We start from the raw sequence: 24,674 nt of genomic DNA on the forward strand, positions 1-24,674 counted from the left end.
AATTGGCAATTTTTGCTCAGGCCTAGTTCTTAAGCCCATGCCGAATTTTAAGTGGCTAAACAGATCCATTGATGTTAATGAGAACTCATGTACCTAACACCAGGCCTGTATGATCTTGCTAATTTTGGGCCTGCATCAGGCCCTATATATTGCTTTCTCCCCATAGAGCTCAGTGCCCTGAAACAAGAGTACATAAACCGTTTCCTTGTCTGTAAAATGGGGATGAAAATGAGGCACAGAGTGATGAATGGACTCATTCGCTGTCACACAGGGAAGTCTATGGTAAAGATAAGGAATAGATTCCCTATCCATTCCCCTAGCTCGAGTACCTAGCCACATTTGCGTTGCAACTGCTGCATCACCACCACCAAAAGTGGAACAATCAATATTTCCTGACACCCCCACCACCACCCACTGATCAGCGTAGACTCTGAAGCATGAGACTTGATAACGGACTCATTTGGGAGCAAAGCCAATGTCATGTAGTGATGTACTCTCTTACGTGTTTTATTGTGCAGTCTGCATTTGCATGTGTATTTCCTAAATTACACTATATACCTGTAATAGAACTATATGGGCCTGAATCCAAAACCCACAGAAGTCAATGTAAAGATTCCCATAGATTTAACTGGTCTTTGGATCAGGCCCTAGATGACAAGCAGTAGCATAAAGTAGGGCTACTTAAAGAGGAAGGAGAAGAATTAAAAGGGATTCACAATAAGACACACACACCTTAATAGCACTTTCTAGCCAAGGATTTCCGTGCACTGGACTCACTTTAACTCATTCACACTCAGTAGCTAAGGATACTAAATCCAATCAGGATCAAAGCCCATTGAAATCAATGGAGAAACTCCCATTAAATTCCATGGGCTTTGGTCAGCCTTCACAGAGATGCAATGGGAGCAGGATTTGCTGCTCAGGAGAGCAAGCAGATGGGTAGTTGGACTGGGGTTGGGAAACGTGTCCTACCAGCCCAGCTATGACCAGATGCCAGGATGAACATAGCCAGAGCCAGTCAGTGCTGCAGTCAAACCCCAGCAAACAAGATGCTGTTCAGAGCCAAGAAGGCACTTGACACCACCAGTCAGCATCATTTCCTCAGACCATCATAGAGATGCAGGGCAGCAAGGGATCTCAAGAGGTCATCTACTTACTCCATCCCCCTGCGGTGAGGCAGGACCAAGTAAACCTAAACCATCCATGACAGGTGCTTGTCTAATCTGTTCTTTAAAAACTCCAGTGACAGAGATTCCACCATCTCCCTAGGTAACCTGATCCCACCTTTAACTATCCTTATAGTTAGAAAGGATTTTCATAATATCTAACCTCGCTCTCCCTTGCTGCAGATTAAGCGGATGACTTCTCATCCTACCTCAGTGGACATGAGAATGCTGATCACTATCATCTCTAAACAGTCCTTAACATGTTTGAAGATTGTTCCCAGCCCACCCCCCCTCAGGTTTCTTTTCTAAACACTAATATGCCCAGTTTAACCTTTCCTCAGAGGTCAGGTTTTGATGACAGCATAAAGTCAGGCCCAAGAGCCATTTTTGCCTTCCACACTGTCTGGACACTGCCCAGCTGAAGCATTGGTTCTCAGAACTCTGAATGCTGTTAAATAATTTCTGTCTCCTTTGGTTGCTAAGTCCCTTTCAGGAGACAGTTTTCTGATATAACAGGCACCTCAGTAGACTGTAATGTTTACTCTGGTAAATTTAAAGTGACCAGATGTCCTGATATTAGGGGCTTTGTCTTATATAGGCAACTATAACCCCCTCCCAGTCCTGATTGGTCACACTTGCTATCTGCAAAAAGAAAAAGGAGTAGTTGTGGCACCTTAGAGACTAACAAATTTATTAAAGCATAAGCTTTCGTGAGCTACAGCTCACTTCATCGGATGCATTTGTTTTTTTCCACCAAATGCATCCGATAAGTGAGCTGTAGCTCACAAAAGCTATGCTCTAATAAATTTGTTAGTCTCTAAGGTGCCACAACTACTCCTTTTCTTTTTGCGAATACAGACTAACACGGCTGCTACTCTGAAACTTGCTATCTGGTCACTCTAGGTTAGTTACCAATGTCTTTTTTTCTGACTCTTGACAACTTTTAGAGCTGTTTGGAAACATTTTGTCTAAACAGTTTTCCCACTGGAAAGTGCCATTCTGACAAAATAAAAATTTTTCAAACATAATATGGTCAAAATTTGATATCGGTTTTGTGGAAGACATCTGGAAAGAGGATTTTGATTTCCTATTTCGAAACAACTTTTCATTTCAAATTTTTATATACAAAGTTTAACAAAGAAGGGTCAAAAATTAAAATGTAATGTTTTGAATGAGTTTTGTTTTGAACTTCATCTCACAAAAAACAAAACCCTTTCAAAATGTTGGTATTTTTGGCTCAATTTTAGGTTGATTTTTTTTTTAAATCTCAGTTTTTTGTGGGATGGAAAATTTTGTTTTTCTAATCAGTTCTACCTACTATGAAACCCTGAGATTCAACTAGCAAACCGAAGATCGGGAGCAGCTCATTCAGTCCCCAGCCTACTGAGCCATCTAGCAGGCCTGAAAAAGACTCTAGGGTGTGAGTCTGATCTCACCAGCTTTTCATTGTCACTGACTGGAGGAATATTTTGGGTTTTACCCTGGTGTCAGTGAGATCACAATCAAGCTCCTGGATCTTGGCTTCACCAAATTATGGTTCTGTCTAGGCAAATTTTCTATAACAACACTGAGGAGATATGAAACTGCAGCACCTGTACTAATGAAGAACGAACTCCAAAAAATTGGCAAGGCAAGCCCTGGACCATTAGCAACTTTAGTGCTTCAGAACAATTATCCCCATGTATAGAAACAGTGAGGGTGCTGGTTCGCACTATCCTACGAGGGGAAGAAGATTTAGAGGGTGTGCCCCGATAGGGCTCACAGGCCTGGGTTAGCCCTGAGGGAAGGGCTAGGCCTAAACAAGCAGTATTTAGGGCCGTGGCAGCAGGAAGGCACTGGAGTGCTTCCACTGCCACACCAAGGCCACATAAGGAGACATGGCCCCCTGAGGCAGAAAGAGGGCATGCCGAAAAACAGGCTAAGTCTGGGACTAACCACCGGAAAGGGATAGCGCAGGCCGAGGTCCCCAGAGAGAAGGGGGGCTGGGGCAGAGAGGCCCCACCTAACCAGGAACCCACTCTAGTGCCAGGGGAGCCATGGTGGGAACCCAAACTGAGAAGGAAACCCATGTAGGACTGGAGCAGTCTACAGTGGGGATCCTAGACCATGGAAGAGGGAAGCAGGTTGCTCCAATTGGTGGAGAGCCTGCGATAGGAAAGAATTCCCTGAGGGGCCCCAGGCTGCGAGGAGCACAAGGGCGATAGGGGATTCTCCCTCCCCACCCCCCGAGAGCATTCTTAAAGGGGAGGGGGTGTAGTGGGGTGCTGCACCACTTCCTATACTAGGGATGGGGCTTCAACAGGGCAGAGAGGCTGGTGGGGGGGGCAGCCAATCAGAGAAGGGCCCTGCTAGGGAGCCAATCAGAGACTGAGTAAGAGGCAGCCAATCAGGGCCAGGCCTCAACCCTATATAAAGGCTGCTCAGGAGGGTAAGCAGGAGTCCCTCCCAGGCCTTCAGAAGGTGGAGGTCCTGTCTCCTGTGTTGAAGGGACTAGCATGAAACTCCAGACGGGTATCTGCCAGGCTGCAGGGCCCTTGAGGGAAGGGCTAGCGGTGCAAAGGGGCTGAAGGGGAAGTGGCCCAGGGAGGAGAGGCGGACAAGGGGCGAGAAGGAGGGCAGAAAGGCTGCTGCCAAAGGGTCCCTGGGTCCCCCCCACCTTGCACATACACCCAGCCATTGGATGTTGGTGATAGCAGACTGCACCAGAACCCTGCCCAAGAGGTTAGACTTTGGGGTGTGGCTGGCTGAAGTGAAAGAGTGCTGATAAACCCCCTTTCCCCCTGGAAGGGGGTGAGCAAGGACTAAGGGGCACTGCTGGAGGATGGTATCTTAGAGGATGCCACAAGAAGGGAGCAATGTGGGTCCAGGCGCCAAGGGAGGGTGAGATGGACAGGACACCACCAGGGGAGGGTGTGCCACACTGGACTGAGCTAATTCCCTGATGAGCCAGCAGGGGGCACTGCGGTGGTGAGTCCCAACCCCGTCACAGTGCTGAACAGAAATCCTGAGACAGCACTTTTCCCATCCCCTGCTCCAAGAAATCCAACATTAGCAATAGTTTATATGTGTTAACAGCCTCCACTCAAGGCCAATGTGATGGATTTTTAAAAGGAATGATTTTTTTAAAATCTGTCTGCTTCCTTTTTTAAGAACCCCAGGAATAATACTCTGCTTTCCTATTAGGCACCTGGTGAGCGAAGGTGGTGTCAAGAACGCTTCCCTAAGGAATCTAGGAGTGTCTGGAGGCCTTTGACTAGCACTGTGTGCAGAAGGAAACGCTGCCTGTCTCCACACAGAGCACTGACCTACACGGTGACTTTGAGGCTGCTTTTCAACATTTAAGGTTTTGCTTTAACAAAGGAATAGTTTCGACACAACCCACTAGGAAAAGGCAGCTGGCAGCAAAGCGGCTCCCAAACCATGGTGCCTGGAGAGCTGAATGGTCACCTAGGGCTGACTGAGCTTGTTTTCAGCTAGATAAGCAGACCCCCTGGGCAGGGGGAGATGCAATAGAGAGCAACCCTGCATAGCCCAGTTTATAAATGGGATAAAAGCCACTTGTTAAAAACAGTTACATAGACATGAGCTGCTGAAGTGAGCTGTAGCTCACGAAAGCTTATGCTCTAATAAATTTGTTAGTCTCTAAGGTGCCACAAGTACTCCTTTTCTTTTTGCCTAATCTGATGTGGCCACAGAAGCCATGGCCATAGCTATCAATGGGCTGCTATTGCTGTAGATGGGGGGGTGTCCACACGACAATCTCATTCTCATTTTATGCTTGACACTATAAAAAGTTTGACAACCTCAAGCAGACTCTACGTTATGTGCTGGATCGACAGGCAGCGATCAAGCCTGCGGGAGGGGGGAGGGTCGATTTATTGAATATAGTCTAGATGCGATGGATTGACTGCCGAGCACTCGCCCGTCGACTCCGGTACTCAACCACGGTGAGAGGCGCAGGCAGAATTGACAGGAGAGCGTCTGCTATCAACTGACTGCAGTGAAGACACCGTGGTAAGTAGATCTAAGTATGTCTACTTCAGCTAGGTTCTTCACACCCCCAGTTTAGACCAGGCCTTAGATGAGCACAGGTTTAGGAGACAGCAACTTCTGAAGTTTAAGCCCAGCTCTGACCATAACTGGCTGCGTGGCTTTGGACAAATTGCTTAGGCCTCAGTTCTGCAATGCATTTAAGCACATTCCCCTAATAAAGCACTTAAGCACATGCTTAAGTCCCATTAAAGCCAATGGACTAAAACGTGTCCTTAAATGCTTGGCTGAATCAGGACCTTAAACCTATTCGTGCTTCAATTTCCCCTGTGGAAAATGAGAACAAAGCTCACTTATGTTAGAGCCACATGAACAATCCAGTTGTATTTAGAGTGCAGCACAATATTTGTACTTCCAAAAATATGGAGAAACAGGTATTATAAATGTGACTGGCAGTCCAGCTCACCTGTGGGTTGGTATAGTTAAAATACATATTGGTGTTAATGGGTCTAGTGTTTAGATGCTATGGAATGCTTGTAGGATGCAACATGTGTGCCATGAGTGCAGGGGACTGGACTAGATGACCTCTTGAGGTCCCTTCCAGTCCTAGGATTCTATGTATTAATCCTACTTATAATATCTCTATCCCATGCTAGAAAGGTAATACTTAAGTGTTTGCTCTGAATTTATTGGTTTCAGAGTAGCAGCTGTGTTAGTCTGTATTTGCAAAAAGAAAAGGAGTACTTGTGGCACCTTAGAGACTAACAATTTATTTAAAGTGAGCTGTAGCTCACAAAAGCTTATGCTCAAATTTGTTAGCCTCTAAGGTGCCACAAGTACTCCTTTTCTTTTTTCTGAATTTATGTAACTCAAACCCTGTGCGGGGGGGACTGAAACTTCACTAAATGCTGGATGCCTACAGAAGGTGTTATGTTCTGCCCATTAGGAAGGGCTATTGAATCCAAATGGGCCATTATGGAACACAGACTTTGTCAGTTGCTCCCCACACTCACCCACACAGAATTTACATGCAAAAGGCTTGTCCCATCACCTTAGACTTGAGAGGAGAGGATAAAAATCCCTTACCAGAAGGATTTGGGGTCTTATGTTTGGACTCTGAGGCAAACATTGCTAAACAGAAGTAGGAGACTAGAGCTGGTATATTTCAGAAGATCTATCACCCTCTGAAACATAAGACTGCAACTCATTTGGGTGTGTTAGTTTTAACCTTGGAAATAACTACTCTTTTCCTGGTTAATAAGCCTTTACTTGGCTTATTACAGGATTGACTTCACGTGTGGTCTTTGGTGTGAGACCTAAGGTGCAAAATGACTTGACACTTTAAAAGTTTGACATTTTTGAGAAACAGGGCTGAAAGGAAGAAAATCTTCTCTGCTTTTAAGTTGAGCCCAACCACAGTACCATTCTGCTAGTGGATGTAATGTGGCAGAGAAATGGATCTAATTTGTGTCCAAGGCTCATCAGTGAAATGAAGAAAAAACCTAATAGCATGACCAGTGCAAAGTAAAAAAGGCTTTTAAAATATGGTCATCCTTTCAAACTTAAGGTGCTATTAGTGGTGAGGAGGCGAAATTTAGATTACATATGGTGAGTCATTAGAATACCATTTACACCAGTGTGAATTGGGACCCAGTGGATCAACACCCAGTGGGCAAAACCATTACAAGAGACATTGGATTCTGGCTCTTGAGTTTCATCCTGACAGCATCCCTTTAAAGGGAAACGCAGATGTGCTGGCATCCATTTCCCTTCTCCACAGTTCATGGCAGGATCAATTACTTAACCAGCAATCTAAAACTTTAGTTAATCCAGCAGGAATTTATGCAGCCTGGCAGGTACAGATGACCTGTTCAATTCCATTGATCCAAATAAGTAGGATAGAATTCTCTGAATACTACCATGCCCAATCTTTGCATCTGAGAGCTCTACTGAATGGAGCATGCCCCAGACTTCAGCATGGCTGACCCCAGTCACATTCCTCCACCTCTGCTCCAGGCTGGGATTCAACTCCAGGTGCTCAAGCAACTGATGTGAAATGTTACCTAGGAATAAGGAGCATCTGATTCCCTGGTGGTCGCCACCTTGATTTGGGGTTGGGATTTGTTTAGACATTCATCGTTTCCTACCTAGTCCCTTCCCTACCCCTGGCTGGAGCTGGCAAAGCCCAAGTGCCCAAGGAAAATGAACCAGCACAAGTTAAGATTGGGCATCACCCTGGAGGGAGAATGTTTGTTTAAATAACCTGAAATCTCTGGACTTCCTCACAGGCACCACTGCCTCTCCATGAGAATTCCCAACCCACTGAGGAGCTTGTGGGAGGGAAACTGCCACCTGTCCTGTGCCCACCAAGGAGAAAATGAGCAAACTTGACTGATATCCTGCCCAGTGGAGACTCAGACACACCCCAATATCAGAACAGAAAATACCAGAGGGGAAGTGTGACACTACACCCATATTCTTCCTAGAAATATTGTTAGAATGAGATTATAGCATAACTGATACATTTTGTGCAAGATAAGGCATGTGAGATCATTGGAAAGATTGTGATTTGCTGAATAAGGCTATCCTATTTCTAAGCATGTATCATTTTTGTATCTAAAGTTAGGAATATTGACAATACATCTATTACAAAAGTGTTTGCACCTGGGGAACATCCACCAGACCGAATGCAATCAGTCTGGCTGGCTAGCAACAAGTCAATAGACTATTAGGGAGAACAATACCTCTTTGAAGAGGCTAATCTCCCACTTTCCTGGGATGCTACACATGGCCTTTGACTCATGGCTGCTTTGATACTGCAGGGTCATGTGATATGTCACCTGGTATTGGACTGATAGAATACCAGTATTTTTCCAGGGGAAGAGGGAGGAGGAACCATACTGGAAAACAAATAGGTTTTAGATATGGTGAGAATCCTTTAAGGCAGGGAAGTGACATAATGAGCGGTCATTCTTCACTGAATCCCCACCCAGGATGGCTGCTTTGAACTTCTAAGAAACAAAGACAAATGTAGGGAGAAGGATTGAGCCCGGGCTGGGAAGGTGTCTGGCCTGTGAAAGAAATGCTTGCAGCTTAAAACTGCAAGTAAGAGCAGCTTGCCTTCAAGAAGCTCTGCAATCTGCCTAAAACATTTAGGGTGAAATTGCTAGTTATAACCACTTTAGTGTATTAAGCTAAGCTTATGCCATAAATATAAAGGGAAGGGTATACACCTTTAAATCCCACCTGGCCAGAGGAAAAACCCTTTCACCTGTAAAGGGTTAAGAAGCTAAGAACCTCGCTGGCACTTGACCAAAATGACCAGTGAGGAGCCAAGATCCTTTCAAAGCTGGAGGGGGGGAACAAAGGGTCCTCTGTCTGTGTTGCTTTTTGCTGGGACCAGAGCAGGAATGCAGGTCAGAACTCCTGTAAAATCAATTAGCAATCTAGTTGGATATGTTTAGATTCTGTTTTGTTTAAATGGCTGATAAAATAAGTTGTGCTGAATGGAATGGATATTCCTGTTTCTTTTTGTAACTTAGTTTTGCCTAGAGGGATTCTGTTTTGAATCTAATTACCCTGTAAGGTATTTACCATCCTGATTTTACAGAGGCGATTTTTACTTTAATTAAAATTCTTCTTTTAAAGAACCTGATTGCTTTTTCATTGTTAAGATCCAAGGGTTTGGATCAGCGTTCACCTATGCAAATTGGTGAGGATTTTTATCAAGCCTTCCCCAGGAAAGAGGGTGTAGGGTTTGGGGGGGAAAAGACGTTTCCAAGTAGGCTTTCCCTGTTTGTTAGACACTTGGTGGTGGTGGCAGCAATAAAATCCAGGGACAAAAGGTAAAATAGTTTGTACCTTGGGGAAGTTTTAGCCTAAGCTGCTAAAAATAAGCTTAGGGGGTTTTTCATGCAGGTCCCCACATCTGTACCCTAGAGTTCAGAGTGGGGAAGGAACCTTGACAGCTTATGTGCGTTTCATTTGCTAGGTAATTGTTTGCTATCCCTTATGTTCACTTAATCTGTCTTTTGTAGCCAATACTTGTTTTTCTCTAAAATCAGTTTCTTGAATTCATAACTGGGGGGACAAAAGGCTGTGCAGGTCTTCCTCCACATTGAGGGAGGGAGCAAATGTCATGAGCTTATGCTGCACGGGTCTCTGTGCAAGACAGACAATTATGGGCTCACGCTCCAGAGGGGATGTGCATTAGAGTACTGGGTAGCTCCTTAGCAGAGTCTTCTCATGCAGAGCTGACTTCAGGGTCTGTGTTTCTGCAGTTGGGTGTGTCCCTAGCGGTGTGTGCTGGAGGAGGTTTGAGGGCCTGGCTCACCAGAACAGCATAAGGGAGTCCAGGCTGGTGAAACAGGCAGGCTCAGTGGCACCCCATTGTCAGGTGGTGCCCCAGAATTGGGGGGGTGACCCATCACAGGAAGGATCCCAGCCATCTGATCCTAATGGATCTCTATGATCTTTGGCCCATGGGAGAGTGGGGGGGGGGGGGAGAACAGGGACTGCAGAGTGTTGCACAGAGTATGGAGGCAGCACATTACCAGCCTGAGAGCTACTGAGTGCCTTCAAACTCAGTGCATGTGAACAAGAATCTCCAGTTACATGGAGACTATTTGCAGAGCTGGTGCTAGGCGTAAACATAAACAATTGTTTAGGGCTCCAAGCAGCTCAAGGGGGGGGGGTCCTATTCACTTATGTGGAGGGAAATATTCCTTAAGGCCCCCAATGGGCTAGCACTGCCTCTGATTTATAATTCAGTAGCACTTAGAGTTCCCCACCAGGGATCTGAGTTAAGCACTGTACACACAAAGAAATGACAAGCCCTGCCCCAAAGAGCTTACAATTATTTCCTTCTACTTGTAGCCCTAAATGCCAATGCTATCCAGAGACCTGCTCCCACTGGCCAGCCCCAGGCAAGCCCTTGGCTCATGGGGCCTCAGACCTCAGCTACTCACCAAATTATTTTGCCCTTCTCTACCCTCTTTGCTCCCTCTCCTCCCCCCATTTCTTGTCATCTTCCTTGGTTCAGCTGCATATTTGTATTCCCATTGGCCAAAATTTAAATGAGTTAGCCAAGGAGCTAGAAGAGCCAGAGAGAGGCAAGGACCAGATTCTTCTCAGCTGCATGGGTATCACTAGGGCTAAGTTAGCCTACTAGTGGTCGCTATTATATAGCCTAGAACTAGCCATATTTTAAATGGATTTCTACACATCTTTAAAATAAAGACACACTGACATTATTGCTGATATGCTGATTAACTTCTAGTGGCAATGGTTGCTATAGAAAACCTTAACAGGTGGGAATGTGCAGCCTTGGAGATGGCGGGTGTCAGTTAATCCATGGAGTAGGTACAGCAGAGGCATCAAGTTGTGCAAGCTTCCCACACACACTTCAACCTCCTCAGCCCTGCCACAGAGCAACTACTGCTGCCAATGGGAGTGTAGGCAAGTCTCCACAACTCACACAGGCTCCTGCCTCTCTGCAGAGACTGCCAACTGTACAAGAGACCCAAATAGCCATCCAATGGCAAAATATTGCCACCATTTTTCAAGGTTTTATTCATCCTCCCATTTCCTGTGAAGGTTAATGTGCTGTTCCTCACATTTTTTCCCCCCTCTGGCCTTCAGGAAACATGAAGTTAAATCAAGTACAGAGTGAAGAGTCACCAAACCATCACCCTTACCACCTGAAGAGGCAGGTTTCTCCACTTGAGTCACAAGAATGAACAAGGACAATCTTAAATTAAGATTGACCACAGTACATTTGCAACCTGCAACAAAGAGATCCATGGTACATGAAAATTGAAAGTGTGACATTGGCAGCTATCATGACTTGATTAAAGCAGCAGTTGCCAATGACAGCTGATGAAAATACAGCCTTGAAAACAGTCAACTGGGTCCTGCTCCATATTGGTCTTTTAATTGTATTTATTTATTTTAATTCTTTGGAGGCTGGGTGGACATTTTGGGACAGATCAAGTGCTCCACACCAAACAGTCTGAGTTTCAGAACAGCTCAGCAGCCCCTACTGCGTGGCTAGAACTGTTACAAAAGTTCAGCACCCAATGTCTGAGCTCTTCTGCAACTATGGACTTATACCAGTCAACTGGTAAAACTTTCCTGTGTAGATAATTATACTGGTATTGTTAAGTTGTTCTACTTATACTAGTATAAGTCTGTGTGAACACTTATTTCAGAGCCAGAGTGGCTTTTTGGGGTGAACTTAAACCCCTTCAAAAGGGACATGAATTAATCAGAATAAGAGAGTGTCCAGAGGGGGAGTGTCACAGGCATGGGTGGTGAGTATAATAGGGCAGGGAAGGCTAAGCCTCCTCAATCCCAGACCATAGCCCCACCCTCACTCCCCTGAAGCTAGCAGAAGCTCAGCTGGGGTGGGCAAGCCGGTGCTTTGGCCAACTAGGGCAGGCTCCTCCAACCATGGGGGGGCAGGGCCTCAGGGTTCCAGCAGGCAAAGGGGGAGGTAGAAGGAGCAGGGCCAGGGCTAGCCTCAAAGTAGAAGGCTTCGTGTGCTGCCCATGGGCACAGGGTGCTCTGCTCACCACTGGGTGGTACCACCTTCTGGCCACATTTGGGAATTAGCTCTGCTAGGTGAATACCTCTTCCTGTGGTTGAACTCCATCATTGAGAACTCGACTGCTCCTGCTTCGTGCCTTGGCCCTCCAGTCAGGCCCTGTATTCCTCCCCTTCTGGGGTATCGAAGTTTTTTCCTTACCAGTAAGCTCAGGCAGTCTTCTCATTCACTGCCCCAATGGTGCTACTTCCCCAGTGGCTGGTAGGAGAACCCAGGTGGGACTTTTACTCCAGGCTCCAGCTCAGGAACCCTCTAATCAGGAGCCAAATCTGCACCATCCTAAACCTTATTGCTGTAGCCCTGGGCTACTTTGTCTTCTCTCATCCTGAGAGTGATTGTAGCCTCATTCTCTGAAGCCCTTAGCTGCTCTCAGCTACTGACCTTTATACAAACCCCTCCTGTTCCTGCCCAGCTAAACCTCATCCCTAATTAGTCCTTGCTCCCTGGCTCATCCTTCAGGTGCAGTCCAGGCAGTTAATTGGCCCACCTGGCCAACTTAACCCCCTTCAGACCTTGGGTGGGGTGCACAACCCATCACAGGGAGTTATACCGGTATAACTAGAGTGGTTTAAATTCACACCTTAGCTCACAGCAGCATAATGCTCCCTTGTAGACAAGCCCTTTGAGTTCTTTTGAAAAACTGGCCCCAACACTGACTGGTGAAGCTTCTGGCCTATCGTTCAATCTAAGGCCTGGTCTACTTTGAGAAATTTAGGTGACTATAACTATGTCGCTCAAGGGTGTGAAAAATCCACATCCCTGAGTGATGCTGTTAAACAAATCTAGCCCCCCTGTGTAGACAGCACCCGATCAACAGGAGAATTCTCCCGTCGACCTAGGTACTGCAGAGTACCTATGCTGATGCCAGAACTCCTCCCGTTAGCATAGGTAGTGTCTTCACAGAAGCACTACAGCATTTTAGGTGCAGACAAGCCCTAAGTGCTCATAGGGCCTTCATCAGCACAGCACTCCTGAGAGATAGGGAAGGATCTGTAAGATGGGGATAATGCAGGGAAGGTGTAGGTGAGCTAGAAAGTGAACTCAGGTCTTCCCAAGTCTCAGGCCAGTGCCCTATTCGCTTGCACACCCTTCCAATCCTATAGATGGGAATGGGGGAATATTAGGCCAGAGCACTGGGAAGCAGACCTTAGGTGATCTGTTCCTGCCATCAACTTGCTGCATGTCCCTGGGCAAACCGCTTACAGCTAGGTTTCAGAGTAGCAGCTGTGTTAGTCTGTATTCGCAAAAGGAAAAGGAGGACTTGTGGCACCTTAGAGACTAACAAATTTATTTGAGCATAAGCTTTCGTAAGCTACAGCTACTCTATCAAGGAGCCCCACAAAAACCCCTTCGGTGCATGTGGCAAGCATGGGTACAAATGACAATGGTTTCTCAGTGCTTTCGCTATTGCTTAAAGCCCTGCTGGAGCTTCCCTTCAGACACAGCTGATGTCAAGTGGCCAGTTCCATCTGTTGCTTTCTTTTCCCTTAGGCAATGAGATGTTCCAAGGGATCCACCATGTATGAGCATTAGCAACCACGCAGCGCTGTTTCCAAGAGTAATACAATAATGCTTTATATTCATACAACCCCTTCCATCTGACACACTCACGTTGCTTTACAAACAATACGAAACTAATTCATACAGCCCTGTAAGGGAGGGAATTATCATCCTTTTACAGAGGGGGAACTGGGCCATCAGAGACGGAATGAATGGAATTGAACACAGATCTCCCGCTGCCCACACCAGTGTTTTAACCACAAGTATTTAACCCAGCCTGAGTTAGTAGCATTATTCCCCTGGTTGAATTACAATGAGGTAATGAGCTTCTGCCTACCTGGATTCCCTCTGCAGTTTCAAGTGGATGTGAGTAATTCCAGTCTTAGTCCTTGATCCCATCCCAACCCCCACCTTGACCTGGTCTACACTGGCAATGGCATGTAGGATATGGGTAGCTACATGCCACAGTGAAAGGCAGGCTGTGTCCACACTGCTGTGTGTAATCACATGTGGCAGTGAACGGCAGCAGGGAAAGGCTCTGGCAGCAGGAGCAGCTGGAGTCTCTCCCCCCTGTGGTCAAAGGCTTTGGCAGCAAGGAAGCAGCGGGAAACTACCCTGCTAAAAATAGCGGTGTGGATGGGAGATGCACCACTTGGGTGCACAGTGAGCCATGTAAGGTATGTATCCTATGGACCGACGCAGTGCCTTACCATCTACACTGCTATTTATACCCGTGCTAGGAGGGCGGGCAGCATCCGTACTCAACATGCCGCTGCCAGTGTAGACCTGCCCTCAGAGGGAAGGGGAGCGGAATGCTACAGACACAAGAGGCTTGTGTAATGACCCCATCTTGCCCAGCACACTGGGATTGAACCAGAGTCCTCCAGAGCTAAAAGCATGAGTAGCTACAGCATGAGCTGAAGTCCCCTGACTCCTAGGCTGTGTGGACCAGGCACAGAGGCAAACTCACCAGTGGGTTACACTTGCACTGAAGATGGGCTAGACCAGGAGTGATGGGAAGTGAAGAGGAAGTGACCAGCAGTGACACTCAGCAAAGAAGCGCAGGTGAAGGTTAAGAATTTTTCTGCCTGCCGGGAAGAGACAAAGGAGTACATTTCAGGGAGCCAGGAGAGTATGTGGGTCAGAGGGTCCTCACTTGATTGATAGCAGGGGGAGGAGGCTTACAGGCTGGCATGAAGGAGTGAGAATGAGCTGACTTCACTGCTACAGTCTAGGACTGGGAGATTTGCCTCCAGTGCTCCAAGAGTTAACCGCATCCCTTTTCCAATCCAATCACAGGCAGCTGCTGTGGAGATGCTAGGGATTTTGCAGGCAGAGGATTCAGGCTGGAGGTGAGGGTTGTGGTCAGCAGCAGCAGGTGAGCCTCCCAAGCAACCAAGATCCTATCTTCAGGCACAGGCAGTAATTAAAGAGAAACCAAAGGGGAAAAGAGAGCAGAAGCAACAGTAGAATGGGTCTGAGATGGAAGCATAAAGCATTCGATTATGGTGTGGGCTAAGACTATTCACCTCACTGTGTAAAGGAAGCCTCTTACAGCTGGAGTTGCACTGAGTCAACGATGCCAAGTGAATTTCCAGTATTAATATTTTAGCAACATCCATCTTCCATAATGTATTTTACAGCCCCTTCTGGCCCCCTCCCTATTTGTGCAGCATTTCACTTTATTTTATTAAATGTCTACACTCCCTCTAGTGTTAGACTCCGCACTGGATGTGCTTTCAAGCTGCAGAACCCGAGATGTCTCATTTCCAAAGCTTTCGCTCCAAAGTTATATGGGGTCATGTTAGAGCTAATTAAGAGCAATGCTATTTTGGGCAACGAAGCCACGTGATGCTTTTCAGATCTGTCCGGCTGGTGTTTCTGTTTCATATCAAAGGATAAAGGAGAAAACACCCGCAACACTCTTTGGATGTTACTGACCGGGATCATGCTCCAATTGATTTCAATGGGAGAAGTATCATGTCCTCAGCCATTTCAGAATAAAAAATTACAGTGCTGCAATTATTTAACTTCTGCTTTTCTTGGTTTCCTTTGTATTCTGGGAGTTTGTTGGCCTATTAAACGGGGAATTGCCCCTAACTTTAGCATGAACTATTCATCATAGTGATATTTAGCACCCACAGCACCCTTTGGACCCGTGTTACAAACATTAGCCAATTAATTAATCCTCACATTATCCCTGAATATAATATTAATATCCCCTTTTTCTAGATGGGGAAACTGAAGCAGAAAAAAAGACTGGGATTTTCAAAAGAACCTAAGGGAGTTAGGATTTGGGTACTTATGTCCCTGGAATATCCTTAGAAAATCCCAGATTCAAAGTCAGTGCCTGCATTAGATCCCAGCTACCGGGTTCCTAGTTCTCTGATCAAGCCACTATAATTTCATTATTCCCTGGTAGACAAGTGCATTAAGGTAAAGTGTGGTTCAGTATTTTATTAAAGGGGTGCTATCAAACCTTTAAAAGCAAATGTTAAAACAGGGCCCTGACATGTTATAATCCCACACACAACCCTGTTGTGACACTGCAGGAGAACCAGAAAGTAAAAGGGACTATAAACTAAATGTGAGACTGACCAGGCTAGTTTCACCATCCCAGCTGAAAAAGCAATCAATCAGATAAAATCATGACAAGTAAAATAGTACAACATGGACAAGGATTATTTTAAAATCACAGTTATGTAATCACATCCTTTTTGTACAGGTTCTCTGTATGTATTTTTCTTCCCAATTGCACTGTTTGTTTTTGCAACATTAAAGCCATAAAGCAAAACAAAATCTAACTACTGTGAGGGATTTTCTTTTTATTAAAATCATCTCTCTGATGCATCCAATTGTTATTTGGTTGATCTGTGTCAGCGACAGGGAACCTAATGCCAGATGATGCTGAACCAGCTGTCAGTTTGGGACCTCGAGTGGCGATTTGGACTTTGTGAAAGTCAGAGTCAGCTCTGTGGGATGGGGGCATATTGGAAGAGAGATCCTGGACAGGGAAGAGGAGTCAAAGGGGAGAATGCCATACACCCTTACAGTGCTGTACATCAGCTAGTTACCTGACATGGAAGTTGAGCACACTCAGCACTCACGGGATCGGGGCTCTAAGTAATTACTAACGTAGGGCCAAATTCTCATGTCTCAAGCAAAGCTAAAGTTAAAGGAAAGTGCCGTGCTTGGAAGGGAACAGAATCCTTCCCTACCCCCTATATAGGGCACAGGATACCTGTGCAATATGACCTCAGCTACTACTACTGATACATCCTCTTGCATTCAACCCCTCTGTGGAGTTGCAATCCAGTGGACCAGGAAAGTTCACAAACCCACTGGCCATGTATCCCTTCCCCTGCCCACCCAGGAACCCCTGCAGAGAAAACCACTGCAGAACTCAGCTGCACAGCCTCCAATGATCCTCAGGTTCTCTCCCTCATCTTCAGCTCCACTGCTATGAACTATCCCAGGCCAGATCCTCAGCCGGTGTAAACTCTCCTAGCTCCAACGACTTCAGTGGTTTCCAACTCACAATGGTTGGAAACCATAATGCTTTCCAACTCACAAATCACTGCGAGTTAACTAATCCTGACAACTCAAGGCAGGCCTAACCTGGATCCTTAGAGCCATACATGATTAATTTTAAACCTGACCAGATCCCAACCTGCCCCTACAATTTGGGCTTAGATCTAAAACCAGAACTGGCCTGGTATCGGTTTGAGATCCTTATGCACTTTCTTGTCATCTTACCACCCCCATACCAGAAGCCAACCTCTAGCTTGGCCTCAAACCCAAACCTACTCCAGATCTACTTCCACATGCTACCTCCACTTACAACAGACACTTCTATCCCCCATTTTACAGATGAGTCAGCTGAGGCACAAAGATCTTACATGGCCTGATCCTGCAAATCTCCCACTGACTGCCAGATTGGGTCCCATGTAATTTACTCAAAGTCATACAATAAGTAACTGGGTAGAGCCAGGATTAGAACTCAGGATCCTTTGTTCCTCATGCTGCATTCTAACCATTAGACTTCAACACTTCCCAGATGTTACTGCAGTATTATTACCCAAAATCTCTACCTATTAATCCATTTATAATCCTGGTCACTTGATCTGATTTATTTTCCTGTTGCCGAGAATATGGGACATACCTGCCTCCACCTCACTGGCTGGGGAGAACTCCCCTGCCTACCATCCATTCTCTACCCAATTTAAACCAACTTCCAAGTCTTCTTTTCTTGCAAGTAGATGACTCTTCTCCTTAAACACACAGTTGGTTTGGTTTCCGTTTAAATTGCTGCAAAATTTTCGGTACAAATCATAGTCCCCATCCTGCACTCCTTGTGCACCCAAAACTTTTGGGCTATACCCTGAAACTTACTGCAATCAGAAAACTGAAAATGACCAGTTCACTCTTCAGCCATGGGCTGTGATAGCAGCTGTGGCCTGTGACCTATAGCAGGGTTGTGGGGCAAGAGCATCTGCAGTCTTGAATGGGTTCAGAGGCACACATAAGGAATGCAGCAGCAAACCCCTTAAAGTTTCTTTCCATGAGATATCAATCCAATTTTTTCAATGAAACCAGCCTGGAGATAAGTAATTGAAAGAAAGTATCCTCAGGCTCTTTTCTCATGCCCTGGCAACATAACACAAACCTCAAAAACAATTACACCATGTCAGCATTCCATTTTTATTTCTCCACACCCCTTGAAATATTAATTAAAAACTTATTTTTTTTTTCTGGCAAAGTCCCAGAGAATGATTTTCGTGCCAGACTTCATTATTAGGCATGGTAAAGAAGGGAAATGCATTAAGATATTGTGACACAGAAGCTGATTCCAGTGGTGATGAAACTACCATCTATAGCCAAAAACTATTTGAAAAAAAAATCTGGTTGGCACAGCAATTAAAATATCTCCCAAGTGCTGTACAATTAATCTGGTCACTCCATCACTATCTTGCATCTTTTAAGTAAATATTTTAGAATGCAACCCAAACGGAGCACTTGCCAGTCAAAGCCTGCATTTCCTGACTAAAAATCCTTTCTCAGCAGAGCTATCCATTTGGAATTATAAATATTTCCCTCTCATGTTCTCCCCACCAGATAATGCATTGTTAGGCACCTTAATTAAAAGCCACCTGGCACATATTGCAGCCACCGGGCTCCCCCTGCTTGTAATTCACCATTGTAAAGGTGAGCAATATCTCCATGACAAACAATTTGTATGTTAGCAGTTTGGCAATCTCATCAGATTATTGCCAAAGGCATTTGTTAGAGTCACTCCGGAGAAAGGGCTGACAGCAATGCAAGTTTTTATACCACTTTTCTTTCACTGGGTCATTTGTCAGCCCACTGAGCAGGAGGCTTCATTTGCACAAGGAGAGGGAAAGAATTCTGGTGCTTCTGTGTATCCACATGATCCAAAGGGGTCTGTTCTCCCCCTGCCTCCAGATCTTTGTGTGGAACTTGCATCTACATGAGCCAGAGAAGACAAAGAATTAAAAGGACTTCTGGGCCATTTACTCCAATCACTTGCAGTAGTTTCTGCTACACTAACCCCCAAAACAGGGCCTGCTACCAGTAAGGACTGCTATATTTTGTGCGATAGCATGAAGTCAGGGTCTCTCAATCGATAATTGATATTTGTAATGTTTTCTGAGAAAAAAAAGAAAAAATACTTTAAAATATTAAGTTTCCAATTCTTCTGTTTGTGAAGAACACTCCTTCTGAACATGAACTGCTGCAGTGCAGTCTTTGTTAGTCTGCAAACAGAATGAAAAAGTAACTTAAAGGAGATATAAACTGCCACATTCATCTCAAAGTGAGTGTTAACTCTGAAACCTAGTGGTGGAAGTCCCAGCAACTATTTCAATTGTGCTAATTTCAGGAGAGACATCCATTGAGGTTTATTTTATTCAGCATGGCTGGTTGGATTAATCTCAAAGGCTCCTCTATAGAACTAAGGGGGTAAGGTTTAAAGACTCAAATTATCAAACTTTCTATGGAATAGTTGAGCTCCCCAGAATAGAACTCTGGGTGGGGCGAGGAGAGTTAGAAAAATCCAGCAGATAAAGTGATTTCCACAGGTAGGAGGAAGTTTGTAGGGAGTGGAAACTCTGGAGCAATGAAAACTCTCAGGCAGATGGGGAGTAGTTAAAAAAAAAGAAAGAGAGAGAAAAGATGGAGTGCCATAATGAGTTTAAAGGATACAAATACTCAACTAACAACATATCTGCGTCCTGTGTATATTCCCAGGGATTTCCTTTAAAATAAAAAGCCTGTGGATTTTCCGAAAACGATCCCAACAGATTTTAGGAAAATTTCTCCCGAGTTTCCAAAAGCCTTTTCAATGAGCTTTTTCTTCTGGTCTACAGCTACATTACTCATCCCTACAGTGAGGCAGCCTCAGTAACTTCTCTCAATAAATTGTTCTCTAGGGTAACCCAATTTACCGATATAAGTGTCTGCCTTATGTCCAATGTAAAATCCTCCCTTTTTTTAAGTTCAGTCACTTATGTCATGCCAAACCACTCTTAATGGATGTGCGTAGAGAGTCTGCAACCCCCCCCCCCTCCTTGCATCAATAATATTTTGCATTTCCACAGCAATTGCCATCACAGGATCTCTGTGTTTTATAAACAGAAATTAATTCTACTCCACAACACCTCTTTTGTGGGAGGTAAGTAGCATGACCCGGATTCTACAGGGAAGGTGAGTCAGAGAAATGTTAATGGTCTTGCCTAAGGTCACAAGAGGCAGGGGCAAGAACAAAACCCAGATCTCCTGACTCCCAGCCCTTTGCTTCTATCTCAAGGCCACCCTTACTGAATCATATACATATGCCCTCCTTACTGCCCCAAGACTTCCAGCATAATGATGGGACATGAGTTAATATCCTCCATGTATTTCTAATTTCCTTTCCCGTGGTTCTACCTCTACTACCAGTTAAGAAAATATGTGATTCACGGTTTTAGATTGGGCATCATTGTAGTCTTGGTGGTCGGAGATATCATAACCCTTAACCCTAATCTCAGCCAAACCACTGTTTCATTGTGTGACCTTGGGCAAATTGCTTGACCTCCTTATACCAGATTCAACCCAACTGGAAAATTGGGTAAACGCAGGACTGCAGTACAATATCAGGCACGGCATCTGCCTCTCCCGGATAATTCATGAAAGTACCTCCATACAGTGTCAAGTTCAAGCATGTAACTTTCCCTGTTGACTCGCACAATATACTGCCTTAAAAAACAAATAATAATGAATGACAAATTACAGTATGTATTCTCCAAAAGGGACATCAGTAAAGAAAACGGAGTCTCTAAGTACCAAACCTCAGATTTGAAAAATCATGGCGTGAGAACACTATTATTTATTAGCATGCTTGCTTGTCACTCCCACATATACCACTCAGTTATTCCCTTCAGTAAATACAGCCACAAAAGTAGCCAAAAGGTTTCCATACACAGTGTCATGACAGAGGCAAAACCTTGTGAAAAGCCGCGAACAATCCAACAGTCTTTAATTTATTAGCCTTATCAGTGACCTGAATTTAAAACATAAATAAAGCTGATTTTTAAATGACACATTTCTACAAAAGAGAGACATAAGCAAAGGAGATTTTTAAAATCCCTTTCTGAAATGCACCTTGAAAAAACCTTTATTTCCAGAGTACCTGGAGAATGAGTCCCCTTTGCTACTTTAATAAGAATTACAAATAACTATTAGGAATCCATATGCTAGCTCCTTTTCCTGAGTCTCCTTCAATTCAGCACTGAAATGAAAACAAGAAACAGGGCTTATAGACTGATTTTTTTTTTCACTACATTCCTCCATACATTTTTAAAGAAGTATACGGACAATGTAATGCTAAAATATACCATATGCAGCTTTCAATGAATATTTGTTTTCATCTTAAGTGATTGTGGAATTCATGTCTAGCAAACACAGCTACCTTTAAAAACTGAATAAATCTAGGCAACATCTAGATAGCTGTCAGCATGATTAGGTAAGTAAAAATAAATAACAATGAGATAAAACTTCCATTCAGAAAAGCATAGAGAGATGGCTGAATTGTACATTGCCTAGATAAGCAGGCCCCAAATGATCATTCAACCTCAGGTGTAATACAATTTTCAGATCTGGACATTCCACTTTATACTTCTAATTGCGTTGTGCACATTTCCAATATAGGCAAAACAGTAAAAGAGGTATTTTCAAGGCCGCGACTAGCTGTAATAATCAGAATAATGGGCACATTGTCACCCTATATCAGAGTTTCCTGAACCCTTGAAATTATGCCTGCTTTCAGGCTTTATGGCGCAGTGGAAATAGTATGTCTTATATCAGGTTAAAATAAAATTGAAATTCCCTTATGGCTGTCCTGGGAGTATTATAAAGCATGGAGCTAGATAGGATAGCAGTTGCTAACATAACAATGTTCCTTTCACCGCTCTATCCAGCAGGCAGACGCTGGACACAGATGCTCTTCAAGAGCGCCGCCTTTTGACACAAACCGGGCCCAGCAAGTCTCCAGCACAAACTTTCACTGGTGCCTGAACTAATTTTTAAATTGGTCATTTATTGACTTGGGGGAAGGCATGATATGCAATTGATTTTTTTTTAATTCTGCTTCACCTTCTTTGCTCCTCTTTCAAACCCATTAAGCAACGTGTGTTTCTACTGCTTAATGAATGAATACGAGCTGCCTTGCCTCAAACCGGCAGAGCACACCACCTCAGAGGTTTTGTTTTGGGTTTTTGTTTTTTTTTTTTACTGCACATCATTCATTTTCCAGCACAGACCCACTGAGGCATTTCAAGGTACATATTATATATATAAAGAGAAACAGCAGAAGGAGAATCAATGGACAAATGCAGGGGAAACCAAGCAAAGGAGAAGTCTTTCTCTCCTCCCTGTGGAGAGGCGAGGGAAATTAGGTTCAAACAAATCCTCCGGTCTAACTTCCCGGAGCTCAGATCCGGTGGTTTTCGTGCTGGATGAACACTGGATTTCTCTCTTTTCTCCCCACGCCCTTGTGCGAAAGAGGCAGAGGGGTTTTTTTGGACAAACTCCCCGGGACGCTCCTGAACCCAGAGCAAAGCCGGATTAGCCGAGCTCTGTGCACACAGACACATTCCCCGGCCCGGCACCGCACCGCTCCCGCGTACTCACGCTGCTGTTGTGGCCCGACCAGTGCACCATGGCTTGGTTGTGCGCCGAGTCCCCGGTCAGGGCGAAGGTGGTGCTGGTCAATTTCAGCTCCTCGCCTGCGCGCATCTTGGTCACTTTCCCTTCCTCCTTGGAGCCTCTGGCTTGAGTCCGAGCCACTTTCTGTCCGTCCGCCCCAGGGCTGCCCCCTCCTGCCTGGCCGTGGCCAGGGGCGAAAAGCTGGGGGGCCCCGCTGCTCCTCCTCGCCCGGGGCCGCAGGGGGTGGGAGCTCGTCACTTTGCCCACTGAGCCGCCTGCCTCCAGGGCATCCCCGGGCGGCAGCAGCAGCATCTCCTCCCGGCCATAGGCTCCGCTCCCCTTCGCCATCCCCAAGCGCTGCCGAGCCGGAGGATTCCCGTGCGCCTCCCCAGCCCCGCCGTCCCCCTTCGCCCCGCTCCTGCGAGCCTCCCCAGCGCCCCACGACCCCTCCGCCGCTCCCGCTGCCGGCTGGCCCCGTCCCCAGCCCCGATCCTCTTCCAGCACCACAACCAGCGCCTCGTCCTCTTGGCCCGCGGGCCCCCATCCTCCGCCGGGCTGCCCCTCCGGCAGGGCTGCTTGCCTGGCGAACCCCCCGTCCCTGCTCCCCGGCCAGCGCAATGATCCCCGCGGCGGCAGCTCCTGCTGCTGTTCCACCCGCGAGGAGGGCGAAGAAGGGGCAGAGGGTGAAGAGGAGCAGGATCTGCAAGTTATTTCAGCGCCGGTGAAACAGCAAGTGAAGAGCAAGAGCCATGTCCAGGCGAGCAGCGCGATGTAGCAGGCTGGGTACCAGCCAGTGCCCCTCTCCATGCCTCGCCGACCGAGCTGGGGAGTTTGGGGCGGGGGGGTTCCTTAAGGGGAGGGGGACTGGGTTAGCAGTAGTAGGATTTGTAAAGGCTCCTCTCTTGCCCCTTCTCAGCCTCGGAGACGGTGACCAGGAGGGAGGGGGAAAAAAAACCCCAACTCTCTCTCCCCTGTAGTTGGATCTGTTCTTTACTGTTGGTGGGATTTTTTTTTTTTTTTGAAAAGTGCTTTTCAGTGAAACTGTTCACGTTCAAGGATTTGATCAAGTGAGAGGGTTACACCACACGGGGGAGGAGCCTAGGCGCCCTCGCCAAGTGCGGCGGCTGAAATATACTAGCAATTCACCAACCACGCTGCTGCGTTTCCACTGGAATGGGGGGGGCGGAGACGCCTAGAATAAAATAACTAGAGAAGGATTGCCTAGCACTTCTCCGTGTGTGTGTGTGTGTGTGTGTGTGTGTGTGTGTAAAACACACATACACTCAAAGGTCAGGAGAAATGCTGGGAGATCCTTCCCTAGCTATTCTGTATATACACACACATACACCCAACATGGTTATAGGAGGATCCCCCAATGTAGCTCCACAGACAGGCAGACAGACATAGGGACACAGGGACAGACCGAGAGCGAGCGAATCTGTGTATCAGCACAACGCAAAATAGCTACAGAACGATCCATCCGGTTTTCTCCTGACGTGTGTGTGTGTGTCTATCTCCATACACACAAAATAGTTACAGAAAGATCGCCCGGTATTTTTCCATGGATAGACCGACAGACTGTGTGCGTGTGTGTGTGAGAGAGAGAGATAGACACACATCAGGTCACACACACACACACACACACAGGGTCTGTCAGTCTACCTATGGAGAAATATACAACAGAATACCTGGGGGCATAACGCAACACATCTGTCGGAGGATCACCCCAGTTTAGTATTTCCCCAAACCTCTGTGTGTGTGTGTGTGTGTGTAAGGAAAAGCCATAGGAAGATCAACCCAAGTATTTCTCCTGACATACAACGGAGTGTGAAACAAAATACCTGTGTCTGCGTGTGTCCAGGATAACCTGATGTGTGCGCACCAGAACACCTCTGTGTGGACACGAAGATCAGCCAGTATTGCTGCTGAGGTGTGAGTGAGAGAGACAGAACCGGTATTTCTTGAGAAACGTGCGGACCCTGTGTGTGTAAATCAAAAACAACGTTGGGAAGATAAGCCAGCGTTACTCCTGAAATACTGAGGCGGCAGGGAGCAGGGGAGGGAATTAGTTTGTTCAGAAAGCAAGAGAGCCGCAGAAAGCCCGGAGTCGCATTCCCCTCGGCTTGTGCCGGACAGGCCGGGGGAAGACAAAACCTCGGCCCTAGCCAGGGCACCCGCTTTCTGCGTCTCTCTCCGGGAATTCAAAGCGATGG

The 24,674-nt window shown here is 46.0% G+C and overlaps 1 protein-coding gene across 1 annotated transcript in view; it reads right to left on the reverse strand.

The window, feature by feature from the left end:
• SORCS3 (sortilin related VPS10 domain containing receptor 3) overlaps positions 1–23,637 on the reverse strand; it is a 498,155-nt gene extending 474,518 nt beyond the window's left edge. The window contains exon 1 of the mRNA XM_038411611.2: positions 22,447–23,637. Coding sequence (XP_038267539.1) covers positions 22,447–23,268 — 822 coding nt within the window. The 5' untranslated portion in view covers positions 23,269–23,637. The remainder of the gene's footprint in view (positions 1–22,446) is intronic.
• Positions 23,638–24,674: the final 1,037 nt, after the last annotated feature.

This window comes from Dermochelys coriacea, chromosome 7, assembly GCF_009764565.3.
Source record: "Dermochelys coriacea isolate rDerCor1 chromosome 7, rDerCor1.pri.v4, whole genome shotgun sequence".
Taxonomy (NCBI): Eukaryota; Metazoa; Chordata; order Testudines; family Dermochelyidae; genus Dermochelys; species Dermochelys coriacea.